This window comes from Ictalurus furcatus, chromosome 6, assembly GCF_023375685.1.
Source record: "Ictalurus furcatus strain D&B chromosome 6, Billie_1.0, whole genome shotgun sequence".
NCBI lineage: Eukaryota > Metazoa > Chordata > Actinopteri > Siluriformes > Ictaluridae > Ictalurus > Ictalurus furcatus.
Window position 1 is genome coordinate 19,885,401 of NC_071260.1, and position 23,528 is coordinate 19,908,928.

Sequence of the window (23,528 nt, forward strand, 5' to 3'; positions counted from 1 at the left end):
CACAACTCGCAGTGTGCCAGTGCTAATGGGAGATTAGTGTTATAGTACACAACACACAATCTGCTGCAGAGTACTACTGTATTCATTGCTTGTATTTGTGTGTCATGCACATGTGTGAACTTAATTGCTTATAAAACACTTTTTTTCCCATTCATTCTGTGACTTGAAAAACATGTACACAAGACACTTCTTGACTTAAAACCTACCAACCTAGTCAAGTCGTTTTAAAAAAAAAAAACATGTATAGTGATTTTAACAATAGATATTGTCACAGAACAGCTTTACAGATAATGAGCAAAGAAACGACAGTGCCAAGGAAAACTCCCTGAGACACCATGAGGAACAAAAGCTTTGAGAGGAACCAGATTAAAAAACGAATCCATCCACTTTTGGGTGACACTGGATAGTGCTACTATAAATCATTACTCTTCTACAACCATATACCATAAATTCAAGCAGTACTAATTGTTTAGAAAGTATCTTCAGGGTGAGAATATTGTGACTAAGCGTGCTGGTACGAGCACTTTAAAGTCTTTATGATTACAGCAGCTGTTCTTATGTCTACAGTATCGAAGTGAGATTATCCACTGAAACATGACTGAGCCTTGAGAATAAAATATTTTTGGGAGGTGCAAATCCTTAGGGTACACATGTGGGACCATACACAGGAGCAGAGGGTGATACAAATACAAAAAGGTCCAAGCAGAAGCAGAGCATCCGAATGAATCAGGCAGGCCTGTAGGGCATGGCATGTGCAACCTTATTATCAACAATCTCCCAGCAGTTCTTTCACACTCCTAGCCTTCAACATAGGAAGAGAATTGGTAAAGTTCAGAATCAAACTCTTGGTGGCAGAATAAATTATAAGCATTAATTATGTATCGAATACATCAAATCAAATTCATGCAACTGTTTACTTTCATTTCCTTGCAGTCCTATTGACTGAACATTCCCACTCTTACTGAGATCTTCTACATTTAAATGACTGTTTGTGACTTCCTCAGATTTCTAAAACCATTCATTTATCTGAAACAGACTATTCTGATGAAGTGAATTACTTTTGAATTTCATTTTATGAAACACTAGAACAATAATGCATGAATGTACACTCTGGTGTTCTCATAAAAACTGATAAATAGTCTGTTCAGCGAAAGTCAAGAAACCGGAAAGCCATTAAGCCAGTCTTGTTATCCAATAGCATTGATGATATATTGGGGCACTTTCTCCGAGCTCTTGGAAAAAAGACTCGAACTTCCTTTTAGCTTGGATTAATGCATCATTTGGCTTTGTCATTTACTAACGGCACATATATTTTATGGTTTTGTTGCCTTTAGCGCTCAAGACAGTTATTTTGTTGCGATTTGTCGCCGATACATATGGCACAAACTGAAGCGAGGTCCTGTAATTTTACTTAGAAAAAAACCAAACACACATGGCTTCTTCACTTCCTTTCTACTGACTTTGATGGAACAGATCTCCTGTCTGCACCCTGTGCTCTCGTCTGTGTATTCATCTGTCATTTCTGTATAAAACAGAAAATGTAGTAATTCATAGAATAACTCCTAAAGATCATAATAAAGATGCATGTTTATAGATGAAATATACACCAGTGATCAGTGATAGAGTGTGACTCAAGGCTATAAGTTATCGTCTAGAGGAGCAACTTAGAATGAAGAGAGCTTTTAACCAGGATCACAGACAGGTTTGAGAGAAGAGGACTGGAGGAGTGTTGAATAAACACACTCTGAGGGCCTCATACAGACTGGAGGAGATTGATCTGGGAATGCTGTAACCTCTCTCTCTCTCTCTCTCTCTTTCTCTCTCTTTCTATATATCTCATCTCTTTATCCCTCACCCTGTTTTTCTTTGTCTCAGTAGCATCTTTTTTTTAATTTTATGCCTTGTGAATCTCTGTTTTGGCTCTCTTATACCCTTTTTGTTATATTATAACATTTTCTCTGGTTCTCTGTCCATGATCAAGTCACATGCTATCTGCTCTTGTTTGTTATTTCTTTTATTAATACTTATTGTAACTGGACCTGCTTTTTTTTTTTTACTTTTTAATTACACACAGTATAGATTGGCTTAGCTGATAACTCACTCCTTTTTTAACCAACACACAGCCTTGTAAGTGACTCTTATTTTCTGTTTATGTCCATATCACAGCCTTGTCTAATCATCTACAGATTAGTGTTATTGCCCATTGCTTCTGTAAATGTACCGCATAATCACTTCCTGCAAGTGGTGAATTAAACATTTTGCACTTGACATCCACTTTATTTCCTACCAGAAACATGCTGCATTTCATGTCTTTGAAGGAGGTGTTCATTAGCAGTCTGATTCGTCGTGTCTGCTCTTTAATACAGAGTTGGGAGCCAGCTACATGTCTTCACCTCTCTGAAAGGAGAAGTATTCTCAGATACTAAAGAAGTGTCTTTAGAGAGCCATTAAGTGAAGGGTGTTTTGAATGGCTAAATTCTGAAGAGTGCTGATGATGTGTCTTTTTGTCTCTATGTCTAGTATTTCTATATGTGTGTGTGTATCTCTGTCTTTTTGTCTGTCTTTGAGAGATTGTTGGGACCGTTTAGGCATTGCGGTTTGTCTCCAAAGCAGCATGGTTCAGGAAGGTAGAGAGATGAGAGACATTTGGGTGGCATGAGTGATCAAGCAAGATAACAAGACAGTTAGTGAAAGCCACAGAAAGATGAAAAAATAGTTGTTGAAAAGATGAAAGTGATATGAGAGAAGAGAGGAAAAGGAAGCCCAAGAGGTAAGGAGAAAGAGAAAGATTTACTGCACTCTCTAGATCTATATTAATGGTAGACTCATCCTGCAGTGGATTGGGTTTTACTGTGAGGAAATGGGTCCTAAAACAGACAGCAAGCACTCCATTTGCCTGCTGCGCATTCTCTTTCTCTTACTGAAGAACACAGAAAAGTCATCGTGTGTGTGTGTGTGTCTCTGTATTTTATTATTTTTTTTACTATCAAGACTAGCTCTGTCAACAAAGTATAAAATGCTGTCAAAGCATAACTCTTACTACAGCCTACATCCCAATCCTGAGGAAATAAACATCCTGAACAGCAGATATTATATAAAATAGATCTCCAGACGTGATCATCTACTGTAGTTGACCTCAGTTCAACTCAGAGTAATCAAACGCCGTACACTACAGTGAAGCCATACAGATATTGTAGTATGAAAGAGCAAGCTTGATCACCGAAAATCTTTTCTGCAATCCCCAAAAATACGTGATAATTTTTCAGAATCATTAAAAATTAGTACATGGAATTGGCTGCCTATTTTATGACTGTCCATACACATGCTTCACTTCCAAATGGATTAAATATCAGATCCTGGTCGACAGCATCAGCAATATTGGTTACTGATGTAATCTAACACCAACCTTCTTCTACTTGGACTGCAGTTATTAGGACAGGGGAAATAGTTAAAGGTTGGCTAAACCATTATTCAACTTTGTGTACTCTTCATAAACATGTCCAAGAGATTTTTTGTTCCAATTTGGTCACCTGTTAATTCTCACCCAAAAACTCTCCCCTATCATACAATAGCTACGTACCCTCTAGGAGGCTGAAGGATAGCTATTTGCCCTCTTCCACATACTTATACTTAAAGATGCCCACGACTGGCTAGTGTCACAGGGGTGAGAGAGTATGCCACCCCTCCCACCCAGAGAGCATGGCCAATATTGCTCCCTTGGCTCCCGGCCACGGATGGCTGTGTATTGAGATTTGAACTCGCAATCTAATCATGATAGAGCGAACATTTTTCTGTTCTTTCTGTTTTTTCTGTATAGACTAATAGCTAAATATACAGTATAAATATTACCAGGTGTTGCAGTGTTGGGGCAGAGTTGGTGTCTCACAGATGTGCATGGTGTCCTGCGATTGACTGCTGTCTTATCCAGCCTTTCAACCCTGAATTGGATGCCAGTCCTTCACAGGAAACCATCCATGCCCAATTAGACACTCATTCAGACCTAGTGGCTTGAGTGGTTAGAAGAGGTGAGAGGAAACTGGAGAATTTGGAGCAAACCAACACAGAGGTAGTAGCACAAGCTCGAAATCAAACCAGTTACACTGGATATGTGAGGCAGATCCAAAGGCAATAAAGGCATGGCATTTATTGCTTGAGAGTTGACAGGGCATGCTAATTTCCTGTATTATTTATACAAGGCTTGGATGAGTCATTCTACAGTCTTCGACAAGTATTGAATATGATTTTAATTTTCTGCTTCTAAATCCAAATGAGAGTTTTAACATAGAATATCTGCAATGAACATTCTTTAACAAACAGATGCACTTTGCTTGTGGAACTGTGTTGATGGCAGCATGTGTGTGATGGTAGTTTGGTAAGCCAGCAGTCTGCGGCACAGCTGAGCTCCAGATCTTCACTGAGCCACCAATCACATGTTCCACTTACTCACACTCCATGCCTTGCCAACAAACACAAAATACACCACAGACAGCATGTGCATGAATGTGTCTGTGTGTGTGTGTGTGTGTGTGTAGTTCTAATATTCCAGAGTCAGTTACGCCTGCCATTGTTGCTATCTGTTCCTATGAAGTTTCTTGTGAATAAGGCGTTCCTTGCCCCAGTGTCTCATTTTTTATTCTCTTCCTTTATCTTCCACATACTATATAAACATTTATTTAAAATACTTCTTTCGAAACGTCAGATATGCCATCAAATAAAGTCTGCACAATCCTTTAAATTAGATGTGTTTTTTTGTTGGACTGCTCCTGCTGTCTGTGTGACTGGTGGAATGCAATAATCTGTTAATGAGATTAAAGATGAAAGCAGATTGAGTAAATTCCTATTCTCTCCCCCTTTCCCTTGTTTGCAGGATCGTACAGGAGCGAAGGGATAAAGGCCAGCGATGTGTTACATGTGCTGAAAGATAAAGTAGCCTTTGTGTCAGGTGAGTGGATTCTGTACGCAGCTACTGTAGATGCTGAGCTGCTTTATGGAAGTGTTGTAGATAAACTATCAGACAAGAAACTAACAACAATAACAAAAAAAAAACCCCACATGTGTTTTATATTCATTACATTAATTTATTTGAACTACACTTGTGTGTCTGAATTCTGGCATTAATTCAGAAATTAAATTTAACATGATTTAACTATACATGAACTATACAAAAACTATACATTTATTTTACCAAAACAATTTGGAAATATTTATTTTTAACTGTGTCTAGAAAATCAGCAATGGCTGTGAAAATTAGTCCTTAAAAAGTCTTTAAGTTCTTATGTACAGCTGCACTTTGGTTTCCCGGTACGTTTTGATGCTGACGGCCAGTGAGTCATGGACTGAAATGCCACCGTGTGCAGAAGCTTCCAAATATGTGTATAATACACCGGCGCTAGTTCTGCAAACAGGCCTGACATCACACTTCTGTGTTGGTCAGTAGAACACACACACACACACACTCTCTCGCTCTCTCTCTTTCTCTCTCTCTGTCTCTCTCTCTCTCTCGCTCGCTCTATCTCTCCCTGTCTCCCTGTCTCTCTCGCTCTCGCTTTCTTTGTCTCTCGCTCTCACTTTCTTTGTCTCTCTCTCTCTCTCTCTGTCTCTCTCTCTCTCTCTCTCGCTCGCTCTATCTCTCTCTGTCTCTCTCGCTCTCTCTCTCTGTCTCTCTTGCTCTCGCTTTCTCTGTCTCTCTCTCTCTCGCTCTCTCTGTCTCTCTCTCTCTCGCTCGCTCGCTCTATTTCTCTCTGTCTCTCTCGCTCTCGCTCTCTCTGTCTCTCTCTCGCTCTCTCTGTCTCTCTCTCTCTCTCTCTCTCTCTGTCTCTCTCGCTCTCTCTCACTCCCACTCTCTCTGTCTCTCTCACTCTCGCTTTCTCTGTCTCCCTCTCGCTCGCTCTATCTCTCTCTGTCTCTTTCGCTCTCTCTCTCTGTCTCTGTCTCTCTCTCTCGCTCTATCTCTCTTTGTCTCTCTCGTTTTCTCTCTCTCTCTCTCTCTCTCTCTCTCTCACTCTCTGCTGCTTTAAAACAGCATTTCCCGGCTGATTCAATCCGGGTTAAAGAAATCAGTGTGGAGATCGGGACTTTTATAGCTGCAGATATGAACTCAGTTGTGGAAAATTCAGGATTCAGAATATATCTAGGGCTACAGAAACTTGTGATTTTGACAGCACAACTAGCTAACATCAGAATGGGGGAAATAAAAATGAAAAGCTATGTGCTTCAGACATGCCCCCTTATAAATCACACCAGCTTGGCCAGAGAGCTAATGTTTAATTAGCCATGTTTAATTATGTTGCAGAGCTTTTGTTTTGTTACATGTGGTTAGAGTCTGAATGGATCACACAAACGCCGTGTCATTATCAAGTTTCAATTATTGTATTTGTATCTTTTCATTTTGTGCATTGTTCCAGCCCTAACAGATCGCAATAGCTGCTGTACAATAGCTGCTGACAACACCATTACAACAATGGTGTTGTCCAATGATATAAAAGTAAAACAAGTTCGCCTCACACCTCCAGGGTTGGGGGTACTATGTACATTCCTGCTGCTGCCCTGTGTGCACGGATTGTGCATGTTCTCCCCGTGCTGCGGGGGTCCAGACATGATGGTTGATGGTAGGCTGATTGGCATGTCCAAAGTGTCCATAGTGTATGAATGGGTGTGTGAATGTGTATGTGATTGTGCCCTGCGATGGATTGGCACCCTGTCCAGGATGTACCCCGCCTTGTGCCCCATGCTCCCTGGGATAGGCTCCAGGTTCCCCACGACCCAGTAGGATAAGCGGTATAGAAGATGGATGGGTGGATTATATGTTTTACTCAGCCCTAACAGAATGTATAGAAAATGATATAGAATAGTAATAATAATTTATTGTGTCATCACTGCTTCATTCAGTGGTGGTATCACGGCAATAACAGTGTAAGACTCCCATAGAATTGTGATATCGCATGTATTACACAGGTCCCACACATACATAATACAGATTTAAAAAAATTTTTATATCATAATAGAGTTTGATATGGTCACATCATGTTACCATAACAACTGATTTTTTTTTTTTTATTCAAAGCTTAAATTCTTTATCCTGCATCTTAACTTTTACTCCTTTTGGTCTTGTTCTGCCTCGTTTTGTTAATGAGGAGCGTAAATCAGGCCAGACGGAGTGTTTAGAGGAGCAGCAGGAGCAGGACGGGGATAAGTAGGCAGGGGAGAGATGCTCATAAAGGGCTAAATACTGTGTTGAACTCACTTTACTTGCATTACTTCAGTGCTCACAAGGAGGACATTAACTTTACGCAGTCCTTGTAAAGTCCTTGGGGGAAGAGAAAAGAGTGTGAGTGTGTGTGTGTGTGTGTGTGTGTGTGTGTTGGGCGCCTGAAGGAATTCATGTGACTTACAAGGACGATTTTAGCCGAGATATATTGGAGTGTTCTCAGCTGTGATGTCTCCCAGATTCATCCCTATGAAGAGCACCGTACTGAAGGTCTGGACCAATGCCAGAACGAGGCAGTGCTGCTTAGGAGTGTGTCGTGATGGAGCAGTTGACCTGCCAGGGAGGGTGTGTGTGTGTGTATACTGTAAATCAGACACATACGACAGTTGGCAGCTGAGGAATGCCCTAAAAGTGTCAGTACATATATGTCAGTGCAGTGCAGTCCCCCTTTACTCTCTGTGTGTTCCTTCTGTTCTTAATCAGTGCATTCCTTCATCCTCTTTCTCATGGTTTCGTTCCTCTTCTCTCCAACATAATAGAACATCGAAAGAGCTTAAAGACACCCTTAAAAATTGAGTCTGCATAGCGTATGTCCTTGTTGCTAGGCAGTCCACAGTCCTCGAGCTCAAGTTTATTAAGATCTACTTCATCTTAGAAGTTTCATATGCAAATAAAAAAAAAAGCCCTCTTTCATGTAAGACAGGTACTTCATTAATTAAATATCTAACTTGTGTGATGCACATCCAGGAAAGCCCTTGGAGGTAAAAGCACCATGATGTGCTTTACTCATTCATTAGCAGCATACTAATGCATTACTGTGCTCAAGAAGGGAATGGTTTGTGTTTGTGTTTTCAGGTGGCCGTGATAAGAGAGGAGGGCCGATTCTGACCTTCCCAGCTAGGAGTAATCATGACCGAATAAAGCAGGAGGATCTGAGGAGACTAGTCACATACCTGTCCACCGTGCCCAGGTGAACAGCCACACAAGTCCACACAATTAATACTGAATGACAATCTTTACATTTATATACATTACATTATATATACAGGATGCCCCAAAAATCTCCATACATGGGGGACTCTGTTTGCCAGCACCATGTCGAATTGTGCCTTCATCAGTGGAGGTTCATGGACGTCCACTTCTCGGTCGGTCCGCAACACTTCCAGTCTTTTGAATTTGTTAATAAGTTTGGCAGCAGTGTCGTGTGTGATGTGCTCACCATGTTTCCTGTTAAAGTCCATCGCAGCCTTGCAACAGCTTCCCGAACCAGCCATCAGAATTTTTTCAATACATTCTACTTTTGTGAAAGATACTGTATGTATGGAGACTTTTGGGGCACCCTGTAGATTAATTTATATGGCATGCATACTGTGTATTTCACCTGGAAGGATACTGATGTAAAAATACTGATATCTGCCTTTACATAGTCAGTGTTTAGATGGACAATAAAGCAACCATGATACAACAGACCAGATGGACAAAATTCATTTCATCCCAATTTTTTTCCTGCTTTTCGTATAATATGTTGGTTTACGTACAACCCTTTTTCATAAAGGACTAGCATTTTCATGGGTCCCAGCCAGATCAAGTAGCCCATAGTAAATATGTATGCAGTTTGAAATGGCGTTTGTGCATAAATATGATGTGGCCATGATTTGGCACTGATTACAATAACATTAATTCACATAGCAAGGCTGTCCTTTGTGTTTAAAAAATTAAACATCAACACATTAGACTACTTTATTTGGACTGTAGTTACATTTGCTCGCATTACATAAAAAATTTGGATGTTAGATTAATGACATACGCTAGGAGATAGCTAGTAAAGAGATTTCGCCATGGATTGTATGTTTTTCAGTGCGTTATAAGGCACGAAACCAAAAAAAGGAGACGACTTACTAGTTTGTTGCTTCAGACCCAGGTATTCTTTATCCCTATCTTGTCATCCTGCTTTTTTTTTAATCTGTCCATGTTTTGCTCCTGTCAGAAATTTCTAATTCACACAATGTAATGAAAAATGAAAAAGTCAGGTTTTTCACAGTTGATGTTCAGGCTGCAACTAGCTGTCTGAACAAAATATGCAACATCGCCTTTAAAAGTCTAGTGCAGAGGGAAATGGCTTTCGCTGAATACGGTAAAGGCAAGTCATTGTCACAGTAGTGTAGAGGTTATTTGTGTGCTGATTCATTTTGTCTGCTGTTGTAGTTACATTATGGTGAAAGAGGACGTCCTTCATGACATAGTGAATTGTCCTTGCATTTATTTTTACTTGAATCTCTATTCTTATTGTTGCTCTTGGGCGTTTCCCTTGATTAAATGCAGGGTCAACACTGAATACAGGTATATATTTCAAATGAAATGAACTGTTAACTGTTAAATAAGGATCAAATGAAATGACATTTCTGGTAAATGTGCTCTACTGTGTGTTTTTTGTTTAAAAATCCATTACAATCCATATATTTAATGCCCCACTCCCCCACAGTCAACCCCTGTTCTCCCCTCACAGACCAGCTTCAGCTTGTGGTTTACAAGCAGCTCTGCTGGACAGCTGGTATCCTTCCTCATAACCGCCTACACGGCTGCTTTAGGCCATCTACATATCAGATCACATGTCTCTGTGATGGAGTACAGGCAATAGTTGTGTGGCATTCACTGGTTCAAGATTACAATCAAGGTCAATATGTAGCATGTTTACGTTAAAGCATAACTGAGATGAACAATGGACAGTTTTGTGAAGGACAAACAATGTTTGTGGTGTTTTGCTTTGCTTTAAATGGACAGTGTGTTTGCATGCTTTTACGTGTGTGTAGAAAAAAAATCTGATTTTTAATAAACGTTTAAAAGCGAGACAGAATATCAGAATATGAGAATATGAGAATGTTGCAGCTCATTATGAGGGGATCTGCCAAAAAGTCTTTCTTTTTCATTACTTCTCCTAATTAATTGATTGCTTTTGTCATTCATTAATCTTTAGTAACCACTTGTCCCAGGAACAGGAACAGACCCTGGATGGGATGCCAATACGTCACAGGGCACCATGCTTATGAAATTCATGCGTAATAAACATTTAAGAGCGTAAATAAGTTATTTGGCTTGGTTCGGTGCATTTATTGTCCTTTATTGTGTGATGGTTCACTTTTATACATAATTATTGGACTTATAACAGCTCAGGTTAGTTACGAGAACCTAAACTAATGCACATAAAAATATGTATGTTAGTAAAACGAGATCTTCGGTTTCCAGTAGAGAGGACATCATCAGCTGCATCGTCAGGGTTAGATCACTGTGTAACAGTGTCCGGGGGTGATATGATGTTTGTATGGAAAAATCAATTGTACTGAGCGTGTCTTTATCCAGGGTTTGAGCTCTCTATTCTCAGCAGGTGCATGAGATTGAGCTGTAGATTAAAGTCCTGTTGAACAAGCCTTGATTTTTATGTTTCTGTATGTTATATTTATGTTTCTGATATATATTGGTTGATCATTCTATGATAAGGTAAGGTGCTGGGTCTATGATCAGAATATTGTAATGCTCATAATAGCAATCTGAAAGTTCTTTAAAAATCAACGTGAATTGGATAAGATGTTCGTTTTTGTTTTAATGACAAAAACAATGTTAGTAAAGTCAAGGAAAGCAGCTGAGTGGAATGTGTAACTGGAATATGTAATTGCTATGCCAATTAGTTAGCAGACACACGAGTAATAGTGCAGCACTATGACTTTTTTTTTTTTTTTGATTGTTCAAACTATAGTCAATTTGGGGTGCGTTAAAATACATTCACCCACTGACTCACTTCCAATAAATGCTTTATCCTGGTCAGGGTGATGGCGGATCCAGAGCTTACACCAAGCGTGTGTTGGGAATACATTCGTGTGAATGGGAGACCAGTCCATTACAGGGCACCATACACACAAACACACACATACACCTTCACACACTTAACTAACCCAAACTCAGGATTGAACCTGGGACTAAATTTGACACTTTGTTGGTGAGGATTGGTTCACCACTAGGTGTATAGAAAATGAAAGCACCAAACATGAGCATGAATGAAATGCAGGCTATAGTACAATATAGTAAGAATGAGCCATTTGCCACATGCTGATGTATGACCAGCCAAAATGTCATGCGAAAATATCACCTACATTTTCTATACAGTTACAGCTGTATAAACAAAAGTCAAAACCATCACCACCCTCAATATAATGTGTTCTCACTTACCTGTATTAATACATTCTAAACATGCATAGTTGTTGTTTTTAGATCAGCATTGTTGTTTTTAGATCAACCTATATAGAGCAGGTTACATCAGACTTATATTATGCCTTATGTTGTTTAAGATCACAGAGCCTGCATGTAATCTAATCATATTCCTTGGATGTGTTTTCTGTGCTGTATTAATTCCAAGCCTACTGAAGCACATGCAGTGAAGCAGGCAATTATTCCTTATTTTTATCCCCCAATTGCAATGTTCAGTGTTACCACTGAGGCAAATACTAAAAATAGACACTTGGCTACATTGTACAGTAGTCTCTGATTGTAGACCAGTGAAAATATAGACCAATCATATCCCAGAAAATCCGAAACGGTGTCTTATAAAATAGGGCTATTTTATTCAAAGATTGTTTGATTCGTGTGATATGTTAAATGCGACAATTTTCTGATTATAAACCGAATTGAATTAATATTTGACTGTTTAACAAATAGGTTTGTCAGTCATTGTCTTCTGCATTTACTCTTCATTCACATGTTTACCATTTAATAGCTTTCCATCTCTAACTTTCTCTCTCCTTTTTTTCCCCTTTTGGTGTTAAAGCTATTAATAACCTAATTAGGCTATGGAGCATTAAGCAGTGGTCTTTGCTGGAGTAGCCACTTAGATTTTTCATTTATATTGATGTTCATGATCTCTTTCTCTCTATCTCAAGTCCTCCATCTCTCTATCTCTCTCTCTCCTCAGTGAGGATGTGTGTAAGCGAGGCTTCACTGTGATCATTGACATGCGTGGCTCTAAATGGGACCTGATTAAGCCGTTATTGAAGACCCTGCAAGAAGCGTTCCCAGCTGAGATCTGTGTTGCCCTCATCATCAAACCTGACAACTTCTGGCAGAAGCAGAAGACCAACTTTGGCAGTGCCAAGTTCACCTTTGAGGTACTGAAACACCAGGTTTCAGAATTCTATGTATAAAACTGCTATATTTTAAAAAAGATGCTTACCATGCCGTAGATGCTGTATGCTAGCTGATATAAGTCAATAAAAAGCATTAATATTCCAGATTGGAAAAATATTTGACACTTTTTATTGAAAGTCTTTTTGTTTTTGAATAGGGGTGCATCAGTCCCAGGTTTTTTTCTTTTATTACACCATGTATGAATAAATGCTTTTTGGTACTCTTCGAAATGATAACAGTAATTATACAGTAATAACCTACTTAGTATTATTCAATCAGGGGCATCATGAAACGTTTTATTTAGCTCTGTTTGTTAGTTACTGCTGTGTGCTGCTAGCAGTAAATGCAATATGCTACGATTTATGTTTAAGCTGATATGGTGTTTAAATGGTTTATTTAATATAGAGTGTGAGGGTGGCTGACTAGTGCGTGCAGAGCAGTATCAGTGAGCATGGTCTTTAAAAATTAATGCAAGGTGCTGTTAATTGCACCTTGACTTGCAAGCTCAGTGTAGACCCTGACAAAAAGAGGTGTGAATGTCCCAGAGCTCAGTGTCTGCGGAACTGAAATGCTTGTACACATGAAAATTTCTCTGGATGCTTGCTTCATTGGTCCATGCTCACGAATACCCTTATGAGCATGCAATTTACAGCATCAGTGGGTATGCTCACTGATACTGCTCTGCATGCTCAGGTCAGTCACCCTCACATTCTCTGTTGAAGATACTATTAATCACTACAAGATGTTCTGTCAGGTTACTTGTATTGTAGAAGATGCTGTAGTAGCTCCTCTTGATATTTTCATAGACCATGATTTGAAGTGTGCTTTGGTTTGATCATTAATCGTGAAATACGTCCAGATCCCTTGGCGGTGATGTTGGTATCAGAGCATTTTTTTAAAAATATGATTGACTCTAATGTTTATCATGATATTCAGATTTATCAGTTTGATTTTTTCAAGCCAACTCTAAACACAGTATGGTGGCTAAAAACCTCAAATCGGTATGGATCTTGTGAAAAAGCAGATAAAATATCAGATAGGCATACATTGCTGCAGTGCAACTCAAGGAAAACTTGTCTGCAAAGTATTAACACAACTGGATGGGCAAGGGATAACATTTATTTCTTTTTCTTTTGTGTGTATCAACACATATAGTGGCACAATTGTGGGCTGTGGCAACTCCGTGTTTGTTTTGCTGTTGCTGTCTCCAAGCACCAACTTGTTTTTGAGAGTTGGGTTTCAGTTCAGCAGAAAGTCACAAGATGTGTAATATGTGATCTCTAGGCGCTAGTGCATGTTACCCATCGTTTAGTCTGTGGTCTCCAGTTGTTTAATGTGCATTCCCCAATTTTATTACTCACTATACAAATCTATAGAAAATAGCTAGAGTGTGACACCCAATCTGTTAGGATTTTTAATGTTTTAAAATGTAGCAAATCCAGGGCTTTATTCATCCCATATATACAATGCCGTCCACTCATATTGGCACCCTTGGTAAATATGAGCAAAGAAGGCTGTGAAAAATTGTCTTTATTCTATAACCATTTGATCTTTTGTTTAAAAAAAGTCACAAAAATACTCTGATATCATGGATATCAAACAACTGCAAACACAACACTGGTTTATCAAAAACAACTCTTTGTTAAATATAGGTGTGCAACAATTATTGGCACCGTTTTAGTCAATACTTTGTGCTACCTCCCTTTGTCAAGATAACAGCTCTGAGTCTTCTCCGATAATGCATGATGAGGTTGGAGAATACATGGCAAGGGATCTGAGACCATTCCTCCAGACAGAATCTCTCCAGATCCTTCAAATTTCAAGGTCCACACTGGTGGACTCTCCTCTTCAGTTCACCCCACAGGTTTTCTAGGGGTTTCAAGTCAGGGGACTGGGGTGGCCATGGCAGGACCTTGATTTTGTGGTCAGTAAACCATTTTTGTGTTGATTTTGATGTATGTTTTGGATCATTGTCCTGCTGAAGCAGGCCCAACCATGGCCCATTTTAAGCTTTCTGGCAGAGGCAGTTAGGTTTTCAAATGATATTTGATAGAGTCCGTGATGCCATGTATCCTAACAAATTGTCCAGGTCCTCTGGCAGAAAAACAGCCTCAAAACATTAAAGAGCCGCCACCATATTTAACCGTGGGCATGAAGTACTTTTCCATATGGCTACCTCTCTGTGTGCGCCAAAACCACCTCTGGTGTTTATCGACAAAAAGCTTTATTTTGGTTTCATCTGACCATAGAACCCGACCCCATTTGAAGTTCCAGTAATGTTTGGAAAACTGATGACACTTGAGTTTGTTTTTGGATGAGAATAGAGGCTTTTTCCTTGAAACCCTTCCAAACAACTTGTGGTGATGTAGGTGACTTCAGATTATAGTTTTGGAGACTTTCTGACCCCAAGACGCAACTAACTTCTGCAGTTCCCCAGTTGTGATCCTTGGAGATTATTTGTCCACTCAAACCATCCTCTTCACAGTGCGTTGAGACAATATAGACACACGTCCAATTCCAGGTTGATTCATAACATTTCCAGTTGACTGGAACTTCCTAATTATTGCCCTGATGGTGGAAATGGGCATTTTCAATGCTTGTGCTATTTTCTTATAGCCACTTCCCATTTTGTGAAGCTCACCAACCTTTTGCCGCACATCACAGCTATATTCCTTGGTCTTACCGATTTTTATGAATGATTATGTGAATTTGGCCTGTGTTACCTCATATTTAAACCCCTGGGAAACAGGAAGTCATGGTTAAACAATTTCCTGTTCCTAGTCACCTAGGTGTACTTCAAATATCAATATTCAATATCAATATTCAATATCAATATTCAATATCAATATTCAATATCAATACCAATTTTCTGATATGAATTCATAGGGGTGCCAATAATTGTTGCACAACTACATTTAACATATATATATATATATATATATATATATATATATATATATATATACATACACACACACACACACACACACATATATATATATATATATATATATATATATATATATATTTTTTTTTTTTTTAACCTGTGTTGTGTTTGCAATTGCTTGATATCCATGAGAGCAGAATATTTTTGTTAATTTTTTTAACAAAAGATCAAAAGGTTAAACAGTAAAGAGAATTTTCACAGCATTCTTTGCTCATATTTACTAATGGTGCCAATATTAGTGGAGGGCACTGTATTTCTCTAAGAGCAATCACTAGAATTCCTTTTCCCATAATAACCTCATTACTCTATCTTTCTCTCTGGTGCTCAGACTAGCATGGTGTCAGTGGAGGGTCTGACCAAGCTTGTGGACCCATCTCAGTTAACAGACGATTTTGAGGGTTCTCTGGAGTACAATCACGAGGAGTGGATAGAACTGAGAGTGGCACTTGAAGAGTTCCTGGGCAGCGCAGCGCACCTTCTCTCACGGCTGGAGGAGCTGCAGGAGCAGCTGGCTAAGAAGGAATTCCCAGTGGATGTGGAGGGCTCACGCAGGCTTATCGAGGAACACACACAGCTGAAGAAGAAGGTGATGAAGGCTCCTGTGGAGGAGTTGGACCGAGAAGGCCAGAGGCTGCTGCAGTGCATCCGCTCCAGTGACGGTTACTCTGGCAGGAATTGCATCTCAGGCAGTGCAGACTTTCAGAGTATGGTGCCTAAGATCGCCAGCCTGCTTGATAAGCTGCACAGCACCAGGCAGCATCTGCACCAGATGTGGCATATGAGGAAGCTGAAGCTGGATCAGTGTTTTCAGCTGCGTCTGTTTGAGCAGGATGCCGAGAAGGTGAGCTAGATTTGTACTCTTCAGGAGCGTTCATGCTTTGGACAAGCTTATACCTTAGGATAAATTGATAAAGGAACAGTGGTGCTGTATCAGGTTAAACAAGGAAAATATGTTGTTCTACACAGAACTCTTACATTGTAACAAAAATATAACATATTATTTCCACATTCATGCAGATACAGAATAAGAGCACCATGTTTTCATTATAACAAAGGTGTCTTAGGAAAGTCCTAGGAAAATATTGTTTTCTTTAAAAGTCTTATTACTCTTTCTCATATATACTGTATATTCAGTACAGTCCCCTCCAAAAGTATTGGAACAGCAAGGCCAATTCATCTAAAATATGAATATGAGACGATAGATCAGAATTTCAGCTTTCATTTCCTCTTATTTACATCATCTCATATTCATCTTTTGATCTCAAACTCAAATGCCTTCAATGTATAGCGAAAACAGAATAGAATAGAATAGAATTGGCCTGGCTGTTCCAATACTTTCAGAGGGGACTGTATATACTGTATAAATGTAATCTTCCAGAAGTCTATTTAAGACATGAACTCATCATGGGTATTGAGAACAAGCTCCCACAAACATTCATACATATAAGACTGAAAGACTAGCCAGCATATTCGTGACATACCCACAAGCTGTGTTTTTTGTCTTATTAAATTGAAGAGAGAGCGAAAAAAAAGGGCAGCTTGTGAGGGAATGACTTTGTAGCTACTATAACGTAGCTGATAACAGGAACGAACATGTCTCGTTAATATTGCATAACATTCTGTATAACTATGAATGCCTAAAAAGCACAACATGTCATTCGTTAATAAATTATAAATTGGAACTGTTAGAAGAACATGCTGTTTTAGGAAGATAATCCACTTTCAGGTGGTAACGCATCACACCACCCAAGCGTGGATTATTTTCCTATAACAGCATGTTCCATTATATTTTATTACTCGATGGGACATTTTGGGGGCACAATTTTTTTTAGATTGTACATGCAAATTAGAGCTCTTTATTTGGGATCATAGTAAACCAGGGGCGTTGGTAAATCTCTAGTGAATCAACTTTTCAAGATTGGATTCATCATTATGTGTCTGTGGTGTGTATTGCTAAAAATAGGCCAAGGAGAATGATTGAGCTATAAGAGATGAAAAATCACAGCATGGTGAAATGGGTAGATCTGAGAGAAGATGGACGGGTAGCCGCAGAAATTATAGTTCTATTCCTATGAAGCCACAATGTAAAACACACTATCCCAGGGGTGTGCCACTAGTTTGAAAATACAGCTTTTCATGTTCATTTTCACTCCATAATGAAGACAAGCCCCCTGTGTGCACATTATTACACATTTCAGTGTCCTTGGACTAAATACAAAACAGTGAAAATGAAATTCATCGGTATACTAAAATATCAAACTGGACCGGGACAGTGAAATGTGTTGTGTTGTGTTGTGTTATATGTAAAGGTTTGGTGCTCTAATAAACCAATTCTCTAACCAGTGTTCCACATCAGCACAGAGGCAGCATAGTGTGTAATTTAGTAATAAACTTGGAGTACTTTGTTTTGTCTTGCTTGGAAGTTAATATGTTTGGAACAAAGCCATAATGCATCTTTTATAGCAGAATCTAAATGCATCAGCATTTTGAGGCACCAGCATGTCCTGGAAAAGATGGAAGAGAGCAGTAGACTTCAATGAAAGCCCTTATTTTGTTCCAATATGCTAGCAAATATTATCCCAGCTGGATATCACAGCTAAAAGATCAGCAGTCTTTTTGCAGTTAGGAGCAAAACCATACTTTTTGGGAAACTGGGCCCTGGTTCATTTAAATTGCTCTAATTTTATTGCATATATTCTGTGCTAACTCATTCAAGGTATCAACAATGTAATAGACACATGCTGTGTGTTATCTGTGACTATGCAGTGGATCATCCATTCGTAAATTCAATTCAGTTCGAATGTATTTGTATTGCATTTTGTATAACAATAGGAATTGTTACAAAGCAGCTTTACAGAAATGTGCATCTAGATTTGGAACCCTAAAGAGCAAAGTCTGAGGTGACAGTGGCAAGGAAAAACGTCCTGACATGGAATAAGGAGGAAAACTTAAAATGATTCAATGGGAAACTGGATGACTCCAGATTATAAATCATTAGCGTATACAGCAATAGAAGAGTAAGGTCAAACAATACTAAGTGTGTTAAATGGATGAGCATACTGTGAATATCAATCCTGGGATACTGTACGAATAAGACATATACTTATATGTTAGATATGAGTGTATACTGTATGCTTGAATTATACTAACACACAACACTAGTTGGTCAAATCCTTTGAAAATCTACTGTAGCTTTTTTTTCGCGCTGTTAGTACTTCTTTAATTGTCTCAGTGTTTCTTTCTGAATCGTTTTCTGTCTGCTCCACACTGACTTTGTTTCCCCTCTCTCTGTCATGCTCTACTGCAGCTTAGTGATGCACCTGCTCTTAGAAGTTGGAGCACTTTTCATACTGCACTTATTACTTGGCACGTTTGGAGTTTAAAAAGGGGATTTTTTTTCATTGGCTATTGTTGAACTCAACGCCTTTCACTGAAATCCCACTGAAGACTGCTTATACCTCCACAGTTCCAGATCAAACACAGTAATAAAGGAGAGAAGAGTGGCTGCAGACTTTCATGTGTGTTTCTCTTTAAGAGTGTGGGCTCGGGGCTGACCTCACTCTGCCTCCTTCCTTCTCTCTGATTACCGCATGTTTGTTCTTCACCACTTTGGGTTGGAAATAATTCTCTTGACATAAGGTGAAGGCCTTTAGGGCTGGTCCGTAGAGCTGTTTTGAAGCCTTGTGCTGTAGTGGAAGATTTTCAATAAAGATGTGGTGTTGGGGAAATACTCTGGCAGACAGTCTGAAATGCCTCAGGGAAAGGAGCTTTTGCTGTGGTGATCAAATTTCTTTCAAGAACAATATGCGATTTTTAATCATAATACGAATCGAGGGTCAAATGTTGAGACGACGGACATTTCGTGTTTTTTTAAATGATCAAAGCTGAAAGTTATTCATCAAGTAAGCTCAAGCCTTATTGTGTGATGAGAAAAATTATGTTAAATCATAAGGCTAATTTACACTCCAGTCCTAGCTTATCTTGATTAGATTGATCTGTCAATATGGACTGAGGCTGAACAGTCTCTGTGGAAGCTTCTTGTGCACAGAAAATAGTGAAGAAAGCAGAGAGATAATGCTTTCGTGGTCTGGAAATGTGAATCTGGCAGATGTTCATTCTAACTACTGTAAACATATTTGTGGTAAAATATCAGTTCCAGTGTGCTTTAAGTAATGTTTGAAAAGTGTGATATTTTGGAACTGGGTTGAGAGGTTAGTCCGATTATTTTAGCATTAGTATTAATGATAGGGTGAAAGACAGAAATAATAATAATAATTATTATTAATATGCCTAAATAATATTTGATCATTCCACTCTATTAATACCTTAATTCACATTTTATTAGACTTTTCTATGTTAGAAATAGATTAGATTTTCTATGTTAGATCTATAGGTTCTAGCATAATGTTATTGCTCTTTATTAAAAACCTTTTTATTCCCGAATTAGTAATGACTTAAAATCTTAAGTAATTCATAATAATTCAATAGTTTATATAACAAGGTTTTAATACGGCGTTTCTTACACATTATCACAACTAATAAACCAGTTATTACACATTGTTTATCTAACAAATCTCCAGATATATAGCAATCAGGTAATCATGAATAAAGAATAATACATAGTGAATAAACCTACAACCTGTTTTACAAGTGTCCAATTTGAACTTCATTAAACAGTTATTAACATGACCTTAATTAACCCTGAATATACATTCCTAAAAACAAAGGGTTACCTGTAGTATAATACATCTTATTGTCTTTGACACAGAAGTAAAATGTCAGAGTCACTTAGACTGAATTGTGTACACAAATTTGCCAGGAAAGCAAACACGCCTGGTAAGTTAAATGCTTTTGGAGCTTATATTCACACGTGGGATGCTCCATCCATGTTAGCACCTAATCAATTTGAACTTTAAAAACCACACTCTTTCAACTAGTTGTCATGTCGGTGCGAAAGAGCCGACACACTCGCTATAAGGAAATAACTCCTACATCACTGTTCTCACACTTCATCTCTATGAACCCTATCACGTGTTGTCTTGGAAATTTGTCTTACAATAGTTGACATTTTTACTGACCCAGTCCTATTATCTGTTCTCACTCACACTCTATGTCGACTGCTTTTGATGAATGAAATTTTCACACAATAACAATATGACACGGAAGAATGAGGAGTTAGAAATGGTGCTGAGTTAGTTTGACCTCGAACTCTGTCCTCATATTTCAGTAAAGTGAGAGAGGAGCTGTCTCTGCAACAGGAGGAGTGTGTAGAGTGTGTGAAAGATTCGGCATAACACATCGGTTCTCTCTGCAGATGTTCGACTGGATCAGTCACAATAAAGAGCTGTTTCTGCAGAGCCACACTGAGATTGGCGTGAGCTACCAGCACGCTGTGGACCTTCAGACGCAGCACAACCACTTCGCCATGAACTCCATGGTGCGTCCGTTTACAGTTCACATACACTCAAACAATCTATAATACACGCTAGTGTACTAGCCATCTTTTAGTACGATCGAAAGAAACGTTTTTGAAACATTAACAAAAAGAAATCAATTTATGCATTTAATGAGCAGGTTTTGTGAATTCTTTTCCCAGCATGATACTGCACTGTTTTACTGTTGTATATTTATATATTTATTTATTTTCAGAACGCGTATGTGAACATAAATCGGATCATGTCTGTGGCATCGCGATTATCAGAGGCAGGTCACTATGCGTCACAGCAGATTAAACAGATCAGTGCCCAACTCGATCAGGAGTGGAAGAGTTTTGCCGCCGCTCTGGATGAACGCAGCACCATCCTTGCCATGTCTGCAGTCTTCCACCAGAAATCTGAACAGGTAAAGCTGTGCAAATCTTTTATTCTGGTTTTGTGAGGCAATTCTTATCTTTAAACCCATGAAAGCAGACTAGGAAATTCTTTCGTTTGCGATATAGCTTGTGGTCAGTACTGTATGTACTTAGTAGCTAATCCAAGCCAGTTCTCTTTGCTTTTATGTGTATATGTGTATATATCCAGTTCCTTTCAGGTGTAGAGGCCTGGTGTAAAATGTGTAGTGAGGGAGGTCTTCCCTCAGAGATGCAGGATTTGGAGCGAGCCATTCATCACCACCAGACTCTGTATGAACAGGTCACACAGGCTTACACGGAGGTACGCAGCTGACATTGCTATGGAAAACTTCTCTATGTAGTAATAATTAATAATTAGTAATAATTAATTATAATTAATTAATAATTAGTAATAATTGTGTAAATTGTTCAAACTGTACTTTTCAATTTTCAATTTTGTATCTTGTAACGTGTATCTTATAAGCAATACTTGTGCTAATCTGCATTATACCATAGCACTGTTGAATTATTGGTTCTGATTGGTCATGAATGCGTTGATTAATTTTCTATAACAGCACAGCTCCAACAATAGTGCAGACTATAATTTAAATCATACATAACATAATATAATTCAGTCATTCATGTAATAACATTAATTTCTTATTAACTTCAAGAGAGGACGGTAAAGGAATGTTTAGGCTAGAGATGCACCGATGCTAAATTTCTCAGCCGTTACAAATAACCGATTATTCAGAGTGATACCGATACTGATACCGATAGTTCTGCCTTTTATACCTTCATTTAAATTAATAATAATTAATTCCACAATTCTGAAAGACATACAAATAAAAACTTTATTCTCTCCATTTCAACAAGTTGTTTCACAGTAACTGTTCTCAGAAACAGAAAACACATTACTCACATTAACATTAACACATGAACTAAATTCTGAAGATTAAAGTAAGATTTCTTAACTTATTGAATGTTATTAATTCATATTAACATTGAGTGCATTCTAAAAACCCCCTTGTTAGATTTACAGTCACTCACCACAAGCAAAAGCATTTCTACTTCATCACTAAACATCAAACTGGTAATGTATAATATAAACTTTTTTATATATTAACATTAACTGGATATGAAATACACTACTCTACAAATATATTTTTCTGTGGAATATATATATATATATATATATATATATATATATATATATATATATATAGTACTTTTTTGTCAACTCATCTTCATTTAAATATTTCAACGGTGCACTGGTGCTTTAATTCAGCACGAGCAGCGTGTCAAAAATAAATTAGACTTGACGCTGAAACTCCCACTTCACTGCTGCAGCGTCCGGTGTAAAATTTTAGCAGTGCAGAGCTTACAGCGATTACAGAGATTACAAACTGCAGTTTTGTCCTCATTCCACACAAGAGACATCATCTTTACACACAGCACGAAATCGATGTGTTTTCCCACCCTCTTTCGATTGACAGGATATAATCGGCCCTGATCATCAGATGTTTTTAAACTATTGGCCGATAGCGTGAAAAATTGCCTTTATCGGCCGATACCAATTATCCGCCGATACATTGGTGCATCTCTTGTTTAGACTGATAGAGATTAAAATGATAACAATAACTAACTTGTTTCACAGATATTCCTCAATATTAAATGTAACAAGAAAGTGACAAAAAATTATGACATGGCTTTCTTTAGATATAAAATTGAGATTGTTGGCAACTTGCTGTGGCACAAGAGTGAAAAACACTTCAGGTTGTAGGAAAATAACCAACTTCGGCTTGGTAATGGCCCTCCGTCATATTGGACGTCATATTAAACCACCCTGTCCTTGATTGCTTTCCCATAACAAAATGCCCTGCCATGATTTATTCCTGATATAATCAAATGATAGACAAATCTTATTCAACTTTATTAGCGACTAATAAAGGACATAATGAAAATGTACCAATAAGATACATGCGATCTTATATTGTGTATTGTACACATATTGTATCTGTATTGTATCTCCATCACTCATCACATACATACTCTCTCAAACATAATCATATATTTTTTCCTATTTAAAATTAAAAAAAAAAAACCTTTTAATTCGAAATACAGAAATCTAAACATTTTTACGTCAGTATGTTAATGATTCTGGGCTACAGGGGATGTGTAATTTTTTTTTATTTAATGTTTGAACAGTTGAAAAATGATGTATTATATTTTGTTTTCTTATGTAGATCTCAGTGTAACATGCAGCTTGAGGATAGAGTTGATCTCTAAAACTTGGACATACTGTATCAGCTAAATATCTGTGCTAAAGCCCCATGATTTTCATTCACTGCAAAACAAAGATGACTTTTTCT

At 38.2% G+C, this 23,528-nt stretch overlaps 1 protein-coding gene across 1 annotated transcript in view; it reads left to right on the forward strand.

Annotated features, from left to right (window-relative positions):
* The window catches only part of kalrna (kalirin RhoGEF kinase a), a 183,394-nt gene that overhangs the window by 71,645 nt on the left and 88,221 nt on the right, over nt 1-23,528 (forward strand). Inside the window, exons 2-8 of the mRNA XM_053627004.1 lie at nt 4,868-4,942; nt 8,063-8,177; nt 12,168-12,360; nt 15,655-16,167; nt 20,641-20,763; nt 20,976-21,167; nt 21,347-21,478. Of these exons, the coding sequence (XP_053482979.1) occupies nt 4,868-4,942; nt 8,063-8,177; nt 12,168-12,360; nt 15,655-16,167; nt 20,641-20,763; nt 20,976-21,167; nt 21,347-21,478 (1,343 nt within the window). The remainder of the gene's footprint in view (nt 1-4,867; nt 4,943-8,062; nt 8,178-12,167; nt 12,361-15,654; nt 16,168-20,640; nt 20,764-20,975; nt 21,168-21,346; nt 21,479-23,528) is intronic.